This window comes from Sceloporus occidentalis, unplaced genomic scaffold (genome assembly GCF_023333645.1).
Source record: "Sceloporus occidentalis isolate IW3139 unplaced genomic scaffold, rSceOcc1.0.p SCAF_5, whole genome shotgun sequence".
NCBI lineage: Eukaryota > Metazoa > Chordata > Lepidosauria > Squamata > Phrynosomatidae > Sceloporus > Sceloporus occidentalis.
This window is the reverse complement of record NW_028316985.1, coordinates 101,883,935-101,902,000: the sequence shown is the minus strand read 5'-3', so window position 1 is coordinate 101,902,000 and position 18,066 is coordinate 101,883,935. Positions and strand designations below refer to the sequence as shown.

The 18,066-nt window shown below is 40.8% G+C and overlaps 1 protein-coding gene across 1 annotated transcript in view; it reads left to right on the top strand.

Moving 5' to 3' along the window:
- Positions 1-308: 308 nt before the first annotated feature.
- LOC149312594 (rho GTPase-activating protein 8-like) overlaps positions 309-18,066 on the top strand; it is a 47,388-nt gene continuing 29,630 nt past the window's right edge. The window contains exons 1-3 of the mRNA XM_089524938.1: positions 309-373; positions 15,507-15,610; positions 17,339-17,479. Of these exons, the coding sequence (XP_089381064.1) occupies positions 15,574-15,610; positions 17,339-17,479 (178 nt within the window). The 5' untranslated portion in view covers positions 309-373; positions 15,507-15,573. The remainder of the gene's footprint in view (positions 374-15,506; positions 15,611-17,338; positions 17,480-18,066) is intronic.

Here is an 18,066-nt window from a genome sequence, read left to right as displayed (position 1 = left end):
AGTATTCTCCAAGGATTCCCTGTGGGGAAGTACTGCCATTTGTTTTAGGACGTCCCTCCAGAATGTCTTCCATTTTGAGCATGGCTAAGAAGTAGGACCTTCCACTTCTGTGAGTGGTTGTGTGTTTTTGAGTTTTCCCCTCTCCTCCCTTTTCCCTGAGGGTCCTCCTTCCTGGCTTCTTGCAGGGCCTGCCAGGCCCTCCTTTGGGGCGAGGCCCTGTGGGCACCAGGAGCCAAGGAAAGGCGGGGAAAGCCCCAGGGAAACCGAAAGTCCCTCCTAGCCCTAGTCCTAGCCCTGCCTCCCTCAGAGCAGCAGCAGCAGCAGCAGCAGGGCCTCAGTGGCAGCCAGGCCTTGGAGGGCAGGTGCCAGCCAGGTAAGTGAGGGGGTGCCTTGCTTCCCAGCTCTCAGGATCCCCGGGGAGGGCCTTGGGGGCGGCCTTGGCCCCCCCTGCGATGGGGAGGTGGGCAGGGAAAGCAAGAGGAACCCCAGCCTCTCCTGTTTCTCTGCCTTCCCTGCCACACCTTTCCTTCAGGTGGGCTCCAAGGCGGAAGGAAGCCTCCCTGGCTGAGGAACAGTCGCCTGGAGTCCTTTGGAGCATTGCAGCCCGGGTTGGGTTTCCTTCTTCCTTTGTTTTAAGTGATCTTTTCTTTCTTTGCTTGTTTTCTAACCCTGAGACTTTGCCTTCTCCATTAAGGGAAACTCCGAGTTGGTCAAATCAGTTTTTGCTGCTCTCATTTTAATGCAATTTATTTTCAGGTATGTTGCATCTGCTGTTAAATCCTATCCCAGGTCAGCACTTAATCCAGTGGTTCCCACACTTTGGTCCTCCAGGTGTTTGGGAACCACTGCAGAGTCTCTTCTGTGAATGGGAAGCATGTTTATGTTTAGCCTGGAGAAGAGAAGGTTAAGAGGTGATATGATAAATACTTGAAGGGATGTCATATTGAGGAGGGAGCAAGCTTGTTTTCTGCTGCTCCAGAGACTAAGACCGGAGCAATGGATGCAAGCTCCAGGAAAAGAGATTCCACCTCAATATTAGGAGGAACTTCCTGACAGTAAGGGCTGTTCAACAGTGGAACAAACTCCCTCTGAGTGTAGTGGAGTCTCCTTCCTTGCAGGTCTTTAAACAGAGGCTGGATGGACATCTGCCAGGGATGCTTTGATTGAGAGTTCCTGCATGGCAGAATGGGGTTGGACTGGATGGCCCTTGTGGTCTCCTCCAACTTTATGATTCTATGTCTTATGATAAACCGAAGCTGAATCTACCACAGGGTTTTCTTGACAAGATTTGTTCACAGGGGTTTGCCCTAGCCTTTGTCCTCTGAGGCTGAGAGAGTGTGGCTTGCCTGACGGCTTCCATGGCCAAGTGGAGATTCATTCCCTGGCCTCCAGAATCATAGACCAGCGCTCAAATCACTACACTACATGTCACAGGCTTATTATAGCACTCTAATTCCATTTTAACTGCTATGTTTCCATCCTATGAAATGTTGGGATTGGCAGTTTAGGGAGGGGGATTTGGAAGAATTCCAGGTAGAATACTCCAAGGTCTCACCAAACTACAAACTCCAGGATTCCATAGGACTGAACTCTGGCAATTAAAGTGGAATAATAACACTACAATTGTGTAGTGGGCATGGGCCCTAGGTACCCATCAAATAATTTAAACTGCCACCCCATCATCCACAACCAGCATCTTCACAGTGTTCACTGTGGATTGTGAGATTGTAGCATGCCAGGTCATGGAAGGCTAGTCCATAAGGATAGCTTCACGTCTTAAGCCATACACAAAGCTACTTAGAAGTTCTGTTGATTCCAGGAGGGTTTACTCCCTGACCAAGTCACGAATTTCACTTTATCCAAATGTAAATGTCAGTTTGCTGTGGTAAAACCAGTTTTTGGCACCTTCATGACCTTCTGAAGCCAGAAGCGATGGAGCAGCAGTGGCAAAAGCTATGCCTGGAATTGGATTCAGATCTGCTTCAAAAGATCACCTTTTTTGATTGGGATGCACATCCTCTCAACTTTGGCTTTTGCACTGGGAAATGTCTGCAGGCCAAAGTGTCTAGATGTCACTATTGCAGAGGAGTACAAGGTACCACAATACATAGGACATTCAAGAAAAATGGAGGACATGACCAAATAAAAGCTAAAAACACTCATAAAAATGGAAATTCAATTCATAGGTTTTATTTACAACTAAATTACATCTACTGCATTATTTCTCGTAGGAGAATGGCAAACATGGTGTTACTCAATGGGCTCAAAATGGAGGGCATTTTGCGAATTCTTCCTGGACAGAAGGTTGCAATGTAGGACATGTCCTGGAAAAGGGGGACCCAGAGCACCCAGGCCTGGGTTCAAATCTGTTTCAAAAGATCATCCTTTGATCATGATGCAAGTCCCCTCAATTTTGTTTTTGCACTGGGAAATGTTGGCAGGCCAGGGTGACCAGACGGGTCCTCACTGCAAAGGAGGATAAGGCCTCATGAAATGTAGAACATTCAAGAAAAACAGAGGAGATGACCAAATGAAAGCTAAAAACACTAATAGAAATGGAAATTCAATTCAAAGTGTTTATTTACAGCTATATTACGTCTACTTGAATGTAGGACATTCCAAACTAAAAGCAAAAAGCACTAATATAAATATAAATTCATGGTTTTTAGTCATGCTCAAAATGGAAGACATTTTGAAATTTCTCCTAGACAGAAGGTTGGAATGTATGATGTGTTCTAGAAATGGAGGACATCTAGTGATCCTGCCACAGGCAGTTGTTACCCAGTGGCCAAGGTAATTCATTTTGCACTTGCTTAAGATCTCTCTTGTGTTCTCACTTCATGTGTGCTAGGCCCAAGCCTTGGCATTAACATGTTCCAGAGGTGAGCCCTGTTGATACCATGCTTTGAAGTGAGCCCCAAAGAAAGTGACCGGGCTTATTTTTGCAGATGATGCAAGTGCCCTACTATAGTCAAATGCAGGTACACATACACCCTGAATCAAGCAAAGTGGCCTCTGGTTTCAGAAGGTCAAGAGTGTTTCAAAAACTTTTACCAGGGCAGACATTTACATTTGGATACAATGAAATTCATGACTTGGTCTGGAGTAAACCCTCCTGGAACCAACAGAACCTCAGAGGAAATGTATATATGGTTAAGGTGTCAAGCTGTTCCTATGGGTTACCCTTCCCAGACCTGGCCGCCTCCAGATATGATAGACTACATTCCCATAATCTATATGGATAGGGTCTTTTCTGCAGAATCGTGAGCATTATTTTCCTTGAATGGGAAAGTGCAATGTTTCTGTAATTACTGCTATCTTTTGTGTTTCCTTTTTTTTGTGGTTGGGAATGTATATTGATGGCTTCTAATCTTTGGGGCATTGTTTTGTTTCCCATATGGAGCTTGCAGCTCTGGAATTTCTCACTCCATATATGGTTGGAGTCTTTGCTGCAGAATTTTAAGCATAAATGCCCCTCCCTACGTTACAAATCTCAGGATTTCACAGGATGGAACCATAGTTGTTAAAGCAGAATGATAATGCTTTAATTGTGTAGCGTGAAAGGGTCCCAAGCAACAAGGTAAAGAGCATGAAGAGAAGTGGGCAAAGCACAGGTGTTTTCTTACTTGTTCTGTTTCTTTGCTTCTATTTGATAACACTTAAGAAATTCAAGACTGTATTATTTAAGATATCAATAATCTTTATAGAGAGCTAATTTATTTGAGCTTAAGAATTCCTTGTGGATCACTCAGCAGTTTTAAATATGGTATGTAGCTATGATGCACTGGACCGTTGTCCAGTAGCTTGCCAGAAAATTAAATAAAAATTGCCAGCTGAACAAATATGTTTCAGTCTAAGATCCAAAGCATAGTACCCATGGGATGTAATCTCTATTTGAGCATGAATTTAGCCTAACATAACTCTTTGTTGTTACCTCCTTTTCCAGTCTGTTAATTTAATACAAAGTAGATTTCATAATGATTGAACATTAATGTTTATTGTAACAGCTAATCACCTTTACCGAATAGAAACTTACACTACTTAGGCAGGTATAATATGCCTTTTATATATTAGGTGATGCACGCAACGTACCCAATACTGAGGCTGCAATGTTTTTGACAAATTTAATACAGCAACAACTAGACCCCAGGGGCTGAACAGACTGCCCCTAAGGGGCAGCCTGCAGCCACCTCTTTCATTGCTGGATTGGGACCACGGCAACTACACGCTGTGGCCCCAATCTAGCATTTCTGTGACGCAAAAAGGAGCTGCAAAAAGGGCGCCCTAGCTGTAGTGGCAGTGGCTTTTCACCACTTCTTTGGTGCATCGTAGAATCGTAGAGTTGGAAGAGACCGCAAGGGCCATCCAGTCCATCCCCCTGCCATGCAAGAATTCTCAATCAAAGCATCCCTGACAGATGGCCATCCAGCCTCTGTTTAAAGACCTCCAAGGAAGGAGACTCCACCACTCTCCGAGGGAGTGTGTTCCACTGTCAAACAGCCCTTACTGTCAGGAGGTTCCTCCTAATATTGAGGTGGAATTTCTTTTGCTGTAGCTTGCATCCATTGTTCCGGGTCCTGTTCTCTGGAGCAACAGAAAACAAGCTTGTTCCCTCCTCAATATGACATCCCTTCAAACATTTAAACAGGACTATCATATCACCTCTTAACCTTCATCATGTGTAAGCACTGCACCAAAGACACAGCGTGATGCCGCCTGCCGTCTACGGGGGAGTCTGGGTGGCCGGAATGCGGGTGCTCTTTATGCGGTCTGTTGAGGCCTGCTGTCTACATGTCTTGCGGCCAGTCCAGATCAATTTTAAGTGTGAGGAATTAACCATTTTCATTTAAAGCACTGATGGCTCAAAATAAATAAGAGCAGGCTAGTGTATGCATGTTAAGATTGTATAGTCAGATAATGTTTTTAAGGTCCAAGGAAAATGATATTTTCCCATTAGTGTACCACAGACAACTAATAGCTGGTAACTTTCTGAAAATGTGATGGTACGGTATAACAGAAATATTAAAAGGTTACAGGGTTGGTGGGATTTGGCCTGCCTCCCAAAGTGCACCATTGGAAAGATGAATATAAAATGTGAGAAGTGTTTCTATGTATTTACAAGGATATACAAATAATTAGCATCCTAAATCCAGAGAAAAGGTGTGTGTGTGTGTGTGAGGGGATATCTATTCCATGTTGTCTAACATCTCTGTTCCTAATATCTGTATAGATAGGACAAACCCCATCTGTCTTCCTCTTTCACCTTTTAACCTTGCAAGATTTTTGTATAATATACATTGTATTGTTGTGCTTGCTTTCTGAAGGCCAGATCATACATTCCATTTTAATGTGTGTGTGTGTGTGTGTATTTATACACACATGCTCACACACACTTAAAAGGATAAAAGTTAAATGCAACAAACATACTTGTAAATATGTATACTCCGCAGATACACTTGTCAGGGCTTTCTCTTTGGCTGTTGCTCCATGTAAGAGTACACTCAGTGGAAAGTTGCCACAATATCCAAAATGGCGCTGTGGAGTAAGGATTTACAATATGTCAGGATTGTATTCCAGGACTCACAGTGTAGATTGAGACTGATGTAAATGAGGAGAGCCAGTTCCAGAGGGATGCATTCCAGTGGAGCTGAAGTTGCCACTGAGTTAGTGATTTTACTCAATCTGTCACCAAATTTGAAGAGGTTAGATAACAAGAAATGTTGTAAATTGGAGCAATGCAAATTGCAACTCACCAGTTGTCTTCCCTGCTGCTTCATACTCCCATGGCATTTAGCCACTATTAGAACCCCAACCTGTCGCTGGGTCTTGCACTCTTAGTAGTCTCACTGCATCCTTTAATAGCACAGTGAACATGGTATTCTGTTCATGCCTTCCATGTGTTCTTTCCACCACATCAACTTTCATAATCCTAAGGTGTTCTAATGTAGCTCCAGTGTGGTGTAGTGGTTTGAGTATTGGACTATGAATCTGGAGACCAGGGATCGATTCCCGCTCAGCCATGAAACCCACTGGGTGACCTTGGGCAAGTCACTTGCTCCAGCCTCAGGGGAAGACAGTGGCAAATCTGAACAATCTTCCCAAGAAAACCACGTGATAGGTTCACCTGAGAGTTGTCATAACTCAGAAATTACTTGAAGGCACACAACAACAACTCACACACACATTCATAATGTAACTTTTTTAGTCACTGGGAGATGGTTGGCTGCTTGACTGATGTAATACGTTCACACATATAACATAGGGTCCCACTGCAGCAGATAGTGCTTTTTTGTGTTTTGTAGGCTTTATTTATATTTATTGTATATGAAATTTAGGCCTCTTTGTAAAACAAAATCAAGGTAGCTTAACAGCTACATATTTTCCATGCAATGACATGACTTCTTTCCACAAAGAGCTCATTTACTACACTGCCTATATGCTTGACTTACAACCTGTAATTTTTTAATAGTGTAAATCTGCTGCATGTCCTATTGAAATAAATGAAAGCGAAGCATATCTAATTGGAAGAAGAATTGCAGCCACATTTTTATTGTCAGGCCTGTCTTTTTGTTTGACATTTCTTCCATTAATTTAGTCACACATACAGACGTTCTTGGCTTAGTCTGCTAAATAGTATGTGCTTAAGCTGAGCCATATTGGTTGTTCACCAAATCATTTGTAGTCTGCAGAGAAAGTAGATAGACCTCATAGCTTTTAGATATATATTTGTCTAGTGCTTAATCCAGTAGTTAATGTGAAGGTCAGACAGCAGCTCTCTGGAATATCAAAATATGGATCACAGTGTGGGAGAGGGAAGCAGGATCTTCCATGCTGACCTCACACTCCATCTGTTGACATGGAGTTCTGAACAGTTCGTGCATGTACAAATTATAGGTGTGCTATATATTTTCACAACTGTAACTCTCCATTCCCACATTCAGGCACACCTAGATAATTAGTGTCACACTAATTGATTTGGGTGTGATTCTCTGCCACAGTGTCAGATCAAAACCCCTTGAGGCCCTCCTGCGATACAAACGTCTGGAGCTTTTGCCACAAAATGGAAATGATTAACTGATATAAATACTATAGGTCAGAATTGAGCCTATGTACTCCTTGTTCCCCTGTCTGCTTCGTGTCTGCCTTTTGCTTCCTAAATTTGCCTTCTGGTTGGCTCCTTTGCTTGTCCCACACATAAAGATACGTATCTGATACTAACCTGAAATCTACTGTGTTACATGATTCATCATGCAGAACTTTGGACAAGCCCAGTATACCACAGTCAATGCTGCAAAAACAATTCCACCACTGATTGTATTAAAATGGCAAGACACTGAAGAATGGTCTGGGATCTCAGTTGCAGAACCTGAACTTATTTATTTATTTATTTATTTATTTATTTATTTATTGCACTTATGTCCTGCCTTTCTCTCAGATGAGATCTCAAAATAGTAATACAGTAGTTAAAAGATTAGTTCAGTGCATATGGATCAGCTTTTTTTGACAATTAAAAAAATAAAGTTCTTTTGTTTTTGATGATAGACCAACATTGGCTTTCTAAGCAGCATTAGTATTTCAAGTGGCAGCCTGGTTAATCTAATACTCAGTTATATGGGCTGTTGTGAGTTATATGGGCTGTTCCACTTCATGGTGGAACCAGTTTGCTTTTCATTCTCTCATAGAAATTGCTTGGCAGGCCTGTGTTTGACTCTAAATGGCTGACATTTGTGGAATAGATTAGGTTTGGGACCAATCTCCAGTATTATTTATCTGGGTTACTGCTTACTTCATTAATAATGATACCATCTCTAGGTTTGCCTTAATGTTCTCCTGTATTGTGATATTTTGATTCCTTAGCCCTATTCTTTACAATATATGTTTCTTGTCTTGATTGTGGTGGCGATTTTTATGTCCCTTCGATTTGTTTCCAATTTATGGAAACTCTAAGGTGAGCCTATCATAAGGGTTTATTGGCAAGATTGTTCAGTGAGTGATTGCCTTTGCCTTCCTCTGAGAGATTATGACTTGCCCACAGCCACCAGTAAGTTTCCATGGTAGAGCGAGGATTTGAACCCAGGTCTCCAGGGTCGTAGTCCAAGGCTCAAACTACTACACACTGGCTGTCTTCTTTTCTCTTCCCATTTTTCTTCTTGTCTTTAGCATTAAGAAACATAGAGTCTCTTGATGCACACTAGTCTTGAGTGATAATGATGCAGCTTCTAAAAGCTCTATAGTGCAGGTCAGAGTAATTTACAGAAGTCAGTTTAGGATGATGTCTATACCTGCCTGAAAAACAGCCCCCAAGCAAGATTTCTTTGTTGGCTCTGGGTAGTATATATTTCTTGCACATAAAACACCATTCTCTTATTATTTTTAACTCAAATGTTGAATGAATGAGACTGGAAGAAAATTGCTTTCCAAAAATCTGCTCCGTCTGATCAGCATGTAAGCTGGAATGATAGCACACAAAAGCTCGTCTGTCTTGCTTTCATCTTCACTTTCTCAAGGCTGCATCTCAATTCATCTCAGAAATTAACCTTTCTGTGTACCCCTCTGCATCCTATCTCTTATCGCTGAAAGCAAAAGCTTTAGATACCACCAAAAATATCTTGTATAAACTTTTGAAAAACATAAAACGTTTTAAAAGCTGACTTCTATCTTTTCTCTCTGGTCTAATGTGAAATTTCTGCTTTTAAAATAGTAACTCTGGCCCAATCCAGCCAGAGTTAACTTTAAAGTTCCTTTTATTTCCCTGGGAGATAATGGAAATATGTGCTTAACTTGCCTTTTTAAATCAATAGGATTTAAAAAGCAGCTAGCACTTATATTTCAAAAACACAGGCCTGAAACCTATTGGGAGTCCCAGCTGGGGTTCAGTAATTGAATTGGTGGGATATGCATGATAGGTGTTGACTTACAATTTATGCACTTGATTCAGTGGGTGCACCCTAGTTGAAACTGCTGGTAAGATTCAGTTCCCAGGGAGCTGGAACAGATCCTAGAGATCTATAGGAGTAGTATATGGAGAATCTGATTGGCCAGAGCTGGAAGAACATGACGGTAACGGAGTTGTGGTGATGATGTAAGTCATTGGCAGAATCTGGTTGAACTAGGATACCTGGATTTTCAACTGAGAGAACAGTGGACCTTGCCTTAGGCAAGATCTGAAAAAGAGATTTCCTGTAGCATACCTCATTCTTTTCACCTTTTACTACAAAATGCATGTTACCAAGGAGCTCAATTCTCAGTGGGGCTCTATTTCAGACCCTGCCCCCCCACCATGGATACCAAAAAGTGTAGGACCCCAAGTCCCATTATTTTCTATGGATGCACAGCATGCCCGTGCATACTCAGCCTTTGAGGATAGCCCACTGATACAGAGGGCTGATTGTACTCCTAACATCATAATTCTAGAAACTTCCACTTTGCCTTGATAATGTATGTGAAAAATAAAGCTTGTGCCCGCAATGGCAGTAAATGTGTATAACCGCATCCTCTTTAGTCTATAAAATGAGCATACAGATCACAGCAAGTTTTGAAGAAAACATTTGCTTTAGAATAGAAAACATTTTCGATAATGCTTCTGTGCTGGCAAGTTGGTATAGAACCCAAATAATTCCAATCCTGAAAACCAAAGAAGAATGCTCAGAAACTAAATCTTTCCATCCTATTGCACTCCTTAATCAAGATGCAAAAATATTTACTTCTATTATGGCCTCCAGAGTAAATGAGTTTATTTTAGAATACATTGATCCTGACCTCATGCCGGGCAGATGCCTAGCAGACCCAGTCCGCAGGGTACTCAGTATCATCCACCATTCCAACTGGTCAAAGACTCCTCTAGCCTTACTTTCGCTTGATGCTTTGAAAGCCTTTGACAGGTTGGAATGGCCATTTCTTTTTGGGGTCCTTCAAAATATGTTTGTAAATACTGATGAAGTGGACAAGATTCTTGGATGTGTCAGGAGGACGACATGCCCTCTCGATCCTTGCCCAATATGGTTGACCGCCCAGGGAGGGGATGCAACAAAAACATTAATACAATCTATAATCAATGCATCCCTCAGGGAGGGAAGATTTCCATCACAATTAAAGCAAGCAGTCGTTAGACCGCTTTTGAAAAAGCCTTCCCTGGACCCGCTGGTGAGAAACAATTATAGACCGGTCTCTCTTTTACCATTTTTGGGCAAGGTGATCGAGAGGGCATTCGCCTTCCAGCTACAAGCTGTCTTGGATGAAGCCAATTATCTAGACCCATTTCAAACTGGTTTCAGGGCGGATTAAGTGGATTGAATGTCCTAAAGTGAGAAAATTCTGGGATGCAGTTCTCTATAAAATTTCATGTATCATTGATCAAACTGTAAATTTCTGTCCAATTATGCTTTTGCTTTCTATATTTGTTAAAGGTAATTCTAACTTGAAACATAGGGAATTGGATCATTTTTTTCCTTATTACTACTGCCAGATTAGAAGTAGCCAAATATTGGAAGTCAGGTGAACTCTCCATTGAGAACTGGTGGTGTAGAATTTGGACTAAGTGGTTGATGGAGAAACTGTCTGCTATGATGTGGTTTTGCATTGGTCACAAAAAGACTGACACATTTCAAGACGACAGGATGATCTTTATTGACTCCCATCGGATCCAACCTCCTTCTTCACAGATGGATCTTTGGACAGACACTCTGCACCTGGACAAACCAGACTCTCTGGCTCTTGCTGAGAACTAATTTTTTGATTCTGCTGCAGAATAACTATTAATCAAATACATACCCTTGGCCCTTGTAGTTAATTGTTGTTGTTGTTGTTGTTCTACAGACTTTATCTGTTTTACTGTAAAAACGCAATAAAAAATAATTAGAAAAAAAGAACAGATTTTTTTTTTCATTTCAACCCTTTTTAAAAATTATCCTCCATTTCTACTGCCTCCACTAACATCAATCACCTCTACCTTGCCTCTACTGGTCAAGATACCTGTATTCAAGTCCCTGTCTCCATCACATGTTAGTTTGTAACATTTCAAATCTGTGTCCTAGCTTTGAAACAGTGTCTCCTTATCCCTTCTGAAACACTTTATGCTGTTCTGTTCATCCTAGGATATAGCCACACTTCAGAATTAAAGAATTTGCCACTACTTTAATTGCCAGAACTCTATCCTACAAAATCCTGGGATTTGTTGTTTGGTGAGGTATTCAGCCTATTCTGACAGAGTTTTGGTGCCTCACCAAACTACAAATCCCCGGATTCTGTAGAATAGAGTCATGGCACTTAAAGTGGTGTCATAATTTTATTTCTGCAGTGTGGATACATCTCTAGTCCTTTCAGTTCTCTGGACCCTTCATAGACTTAACTTAATGTATGTTAACCATGTCTAAATGTTTGCTTGTACGTATATTTCTTCTATACAGTATTGCAAGGGCAAGAGTATAGCCCTTTGTGCCCCTCCAGAATGAGACCTCTAGTCTTGCTTCATTTCTGAGAACCTAGTTTGAGATATATATCTTATTATCCACATGGGCACCCTGGTTCTCGCTGTGATGGTTTGGGAGACTTGGCGAAAGACTCCTCATATTCACTCCAGGTAGTACATATCTGTACATGGACACATGATACCAGGCATCAGCAGAAAACATAGATTCCTATGGGCTGCATTGTACAGTGCGCCTGCACCATACGGAAGCTTGCCATATGCAGACTCAAGGTCATGTGGATGGCAAGCCCCCCATAGAATGAATGCCACATTCATACAAACAGGACTTGAGGTCCCGTGTATTTTGTCTTACATGCCAGGGGGAGAACAGATCCCCCACATATGGTAAGGGCAGACTATAAATGTAATAATTAAATACTAGTATGAGCAGGATGAGAATCAGTGTGGTATAATGATTTGAGTGTTGGAGTACAACTCTGGAGGTTAGGGTTCAATTCCCAGCTTAGCTATGAAACCCACTTGACCAAGTCACATTCTCTCAGCCTCAAGGGAAAACAATGGCAAACCTCCTTTGAACAAAGCTTGCAAAAAAAAAAAAAAAAAGCATGATAGGGTCGCCTTAGAATTGCCTGAAACCCAAAATGATGTGGAAGGCACACAACAACAACAACAATATCAACAACAAAGTATGAGCAAGCTGTTGGTACAGTGTTTACAAAATGACAGTGATATCTTGTCATTGTCTGTCAAAGTAAATAAACATTTAGCTGGAACTAAATACCATTGAACTCAGCACTTACTTGTGAGTAGACAGAGATAGGATAAGATTCTTAGGCTGAGATCCTACATTGGTGCATTGCTCTGCTCACACAGTTCTGCATCCTCCCACTGCTTGGCAACTGTCAAGTCCCAGAAGGGCACTCTGCTGCTATCACCTACTGGTGCGGTGCATAGTTCAGACAGTGGAGTAGCAGCTGGTTTCATTGTAGTGGAGCAGGGAGTAGACATGAGGGTGCAATATTAAGTGAAGTGCACCCACCTTTTCATTCTGGCAGATTGGAATAAAAGGATCTTTCTGCTCCTTCCTCCCTACCAGTACAAAACAGCAGTGGAGGTCACTCCCAGGGCTTGACAACTGCCAGATGGTGGAAAGGTTTTGGACAGAGTGCAAGGGCAAGAGTATAGCCCTCTGTGCCCCTCCAGAATGGGACTTGCAGGTGTATATGTCAAGAAGGAGAATGCCTGCCTTTCTCTTTACTTCTAGTTCATTTATTGAAACTTTTTAATTAGATCTGAAGTGTTACTGAATGCAATTTATTTTTCTTACTACCCTCTTTAAGCATGCAAGATTATATAATTAATAATCTGCTAATAATAATCCTTGAACATCTTTCAAGATTTTAACAGAAGCAAAATATACTTTCCATATTAAACTAGTCCAATACTCTTACAAGACAGAAAGAATTATACTCGTAGATAGAATCATGTGTGAATAGCATTTCTTTCCTTTTCTTTTACCAATCCAGATCAATGGTTTTCCATTTTAAATTAAAATAAAAGGTGTAGCTGACAGCTACAAGCACAAAGAAAAGCATCAAAGTGTTAACAGACATTGCAGAGAATCAATCATTTGGCTTTCTTTCATCTGTTTCTTGATGCTGATTGGGTTTTTTTAAAAGAAAACTGTTGTCTTTGCAGTTTTGTTTCATTTTTTTAAAAATGCATGTAAAATAACACTCTTCTAAGTTGTCAAAAGAACTCATGAATGATACAAACTGGGCTTCTTGTATAAGGCTTCTAAATTTCTTTTGTAAACACTCTCCCCAACCTAAAGTAGTGGAGAAGAGAGTTAAGTTAATTCTGGCAGTTCACTATAAACAGTAATACTTGCTGCCGAATGCTATTAAGGAGATTATGTTATCTCTTAGGAACAGAGAACACTGTGGTCAAGGGTAAATTAATTTCCAAGTGTGCTGCAGTAATTCTCTTCCCCTTGTAACTGGAATTGGAGCTCCTCAAGACTGCATATACTGTACTGAAAACTGGCCAGATGATTTCTTTCCATGATCTTATCTTTTTCCTTGGTTTAGTTTCTTGGAGAGGGGACATGTAGGAACACTTTTGATAACGTTAAAAAGTGTGGGCAAACTAGACAAGCTGATGTGCCATGTGTGCTAGGTTTGGAGAAGAAGGATTTCCGTCTGTACAGATTTGATGGTTGCATAGTGTATGAGTTTTATTGTAAAAAAATGAGACAGAGCTGCAGCCTGACCAATGATCTGTGTATGTAGAGGCTAGTTTGGTGGTGAGTCAAGTTGCATTTCTTGGTATGTTGAGTCCATTTGTGAATGAGCAGGCAAGGCATCCCTGTACTTAGTTTACTGCAACCATGATTCTGCTGTAAAGAGGCACTTTTGTTCTTAAGTTACTTTTGAGTTATGAGCTAGACACTGAATTGCTCTCTTATGATATATTTGGTCTGACTTTTGAAAGACAACTGATAAATACGAAAAGAAAAAAAACCAGTAAAGTGGGCTCTCACCATCCACAGGCTTGCCATCTGCGGATTTGAGCATCCCGTTGTTCCCAATGGTGGTGCGGCTGCGCCCAATGGCATCACTAACTGTGTTGTCAGCTGGTATGGAAAGAGTGCACACATACCCATCCTGCTGCTCAACCCAAGACCCATATGTGGCAGAGCGCCCGGCCCACCTCCAGTGCCAGGCTCAGAGATATGACCAACCTGGCCAGGTTGGATGGTACCCAGTGGAGACTCTTCACTCACAAGTGACACATGGGGGGTGGGCATTGTCAGCAGTGCCAGCAGGTGGAGGAGAAAGACTCACTGCTTTGGCTTGGTTGCCTGCCGCGATGGCAGAGGTGCTTTCAGTGGGATACCCAGTGGGCAGGAGGAAGATGTCCCCCTCCCTCACTGTGGGGCATAAGGAATTCTCAAACCACCTCACTAGAGGCTGGCAGGAGCAAAGATGGTGGCAGTGCAGGAGAGCACAGAAGCCCTACTTTCCCCAACTCCCCTCTGCCAGGCAGTTGATTCCTCATCCTGCCAACCTTCCTTACCTCTGTCCCCTTGCAAGAAACATATTTGTAATTCCTGCCCATGGTAGGTCCAAGGCATCTCGCCAGGTGAAGTAAGCAGGTAGACAGGCATGCAAGGTAGTGAGGGAAGCTCCTCACCAGGCATGTGCTGGGGGCTGCCTGCATTCTGAGATCACCTTCAATGGGAGTGAACGATGTTTGGGGATATGAGGGACAAGATACCTCTCCCTCTTGACTGTCCCTGCACCTTCTCCCCTCAGAGAAAGCTGGAGATGGAGCAGCAGGCATTGGGGACAAATGAGGTCCTGCGTTTTTTCTTATCTGTAGCAGTGTGTGTGTTTGGAATGGATCCCCCACAGATACGAAGGGCTGACTGTATTCTCTATGGATGTGCATGCACACGTTTCTCCTTTTACAAACAACAGAATACTTCAATAATGTATTTTGGGTTTTACTTGTGTACCCATTTCTGAGGGAGAAGGGTCAATAATGGAATTGGTTTGTGTCTCTAGTGGTTGCTCAAAGCAAGGGTGGTATAGTGAGGTGAACAGGGAGCATTGGATTGTGACTCTGGAGACTAGAGTTCAAATTTCAGTTCAGCCATGGAAACCCACTTGGTGACCTTTCAGCCTCAGAGGACAGCACAGACAACCCCCCTCCCCTGAACAAATCTTGCATAGAAAATCCTGTGATAGGTTCACCTTAGAGTCACCATACATTGGAAATTACTTGAAGGCACAGAACAGCAGCAGCAGCAACAACAACAGCAACAACAACAGCAACAACAGGACAGTAGCAATAGTGAGCCTGTCTAACAGCAGCTTCTTCCAGCTTATGTTAGACTTTCGGAAGCTGGAACCAAACTCAATAAAATACAAAAGAATCTAGTTGCAATGAAGACTCTCTGAACATAGTTAGAACAGTGCAGGGTTGGGATTGTGACCTTAAACATGACCTTAAACATGCTACAGAAACACTTTTTTTATGATTTTAACTATTCATTCTTTGTTTTGTTTTCAAGGACTAAAGACCAATCAGTTGAGCAACTAGTAGACATCACTGACTGCAAAGGCTGGAATACTGAAAGCATGTCTGCAATTGACTTTGAAAAGTTAGCTGAAATAGGTAAATATATGTAATACTAATCAAGAGATATTTTGTTAGATATTGCCATGTGATTTAGAAGAAATTTTTCCATAAGTGAAAAACTTTTGCCAGGATCGTGTAATATATTTGAGTTACAACCACCGTACTGACATGTACCTTATTATCAAAAGCTATTAAGGTTGAAGGTTAGTTTAATACACGCAGTTTATATGAATTATTGGTATGTGCTCCCTGTGAAATTCTAGGCTATTGGAATATTGCTATCATCACATATTGCAGTACAAATGGGAGTCATTACTCTAAACAGACAAGTATTGAATGAGGCTAGAGACTGCCTGATTGTATGTTATCTTTTGAAGATGTTCCAGAAAACGTAACCATATGGCCATCTCATTAGGGGGCCCATCATTTTGAAAAATCAATTTTAGCATATAATAATATAGAAATGTGACTGTAAAAGACTTTTTATAGAGGCAGAAGAAAAGGTATTGCATTTATTGAACATAAATGGCATGCATATACACATACATAAATAATGCTACTGGATACATATAAATCATTCAAGATAACAAAAAGTTTCCATATCCAAAAGTGATGTACCTGTGAGTATTATTTGTGTGGCACGTGCAACAATAGGTTGCCATCTTCTTCATGTCCTGCTTGTGAACTTCTAGAAACATCTGGCTTAGGTGTAGTCCTTAGTTCTTGAGCATACTAACAGTTTGGTTAAGAAAAATCATCGAACAAGTTAAACTTTAAACTAATAAAATTAGATTTTTCTCCACACATAGTACCTGATTGAATGTTGTCATTATAATATTACTACTGTAAATAGTTGTAAAATGTATCTCATATTTTCTAGGTCTCTGTAGAACTTTTAAAATATTAAAACTTCACCATATATGCAGTGCCCAATACTTTATGCAACATAAAAATTGGCATTATAATATCTTAAAAATATAATGTTGGTTTTAAAAACAAGCTGTTATTAAAACACGCACACCAATGGTTAATTTTTTCTTGGGTTGTAACACATGCATTGAAAGACAAAGTGTTGATAGGTACACTTCCATAATTTGGGGTTGCCCATTGAAGTTGATATGCTGTAGTCCAGGATAGACAGAAATACACATTATTCATTGATGGATAACAAAGTTTTGGAATTCAATGTGGTAAGATGTGGCGACCAGGTGTTCTTTAGATTTGTGGTTCTCAAACTTTTTACTCTTGTAACCTTTACATCATATGTGGATTTTGTGCCCCCTCCCTGCTTGGCGTAGTATATGAATAAAAATATTTTGTTTGCTTAGTGTGCATATTTCATTCACACACTGATGTATATACATACTTTAACAATTTTAGCCTTCCCTGTTAGAGAGCTCTGGTGCTGCAATAAACTACAATTCTCAAGATTCCCTAGCACTGAGCCAGGGCAGTTAAAGTGGTCTCAAACTGGATTATTTCTCAAACTGGATTATTCTGCAGTGTGTTTTGGATTTAAAGATGTACCAGTTATTTGGGCATACATTAGAACCAAGAAGTTGCCTTCAAGCCGTGCTTGTTGGCTTCCCAGAGGTATTTACATGTTGGGTGTTTGGACTAGAATTCTGAAGTAGAAGTGCTTAGTATCCTTAATAGATACACTGGAGTTGTTTGCAGAAGAGTGTTTTGTTCTGTTTGGGGTGAGGATGGGGGAATGGTCCTTGGTATTTTCTAAAATGTGCCTCCATTTTTGTTTTGCTTCAGAATTACAGAAAGATGAAGCAGAAAATGCAGCTATGGGAGAGATCACAAGCTCATTTGCATCTGTATCAAACAGAGATGCTGATGTCAGTATGACTCATCCGTATTATGATGTGGCAAGGCACAACATCATTCGCTTTGCGGGTGAGTACTGAAAACTTGTCTGGCGTTTTCTTTTGTCTTTGCACATCACTTTATTCTTCTACTTCACATTATCATACTCTGTAATGGTTTTGTGTTTAATCTAAATCAGTCACAAACTTTGGTGAAGATACTTTTGGTTTTAAGACTGATTTTAAAATGGAATCTTGCATATAACAAGGAAAACAAACTGATGGCCTGGAAACTGGATCAGGCCTTCAGGCTCTTCCAAACTGTATTTTTTTTACAGCTGTTGCTTTGGCTACATAAGAAGACGAATTGCGAACTGAAGTATTAAACAATTGAGATTGCTATTATTATCTGTGATGAAATGACACTTAACCTTTAGAGAAACAGATTTATCTCCAATTAAATAAAATTACACTGTTCAATCCAGTATATAATAAGTGGTGCGCATTTACCTAGAAATGAAATTGCTGTACATTGTGATGTTATTTGTACAAAAATTATGTAAATTAATTCTGCTTTAACATATTTAAAAATATGTGAGTTTATTATGATTTTATAACAGTCAGTTTCTTTCATACCAATTAAATAATATAGCTGTCAAAAAGCAGTGATTATACTAA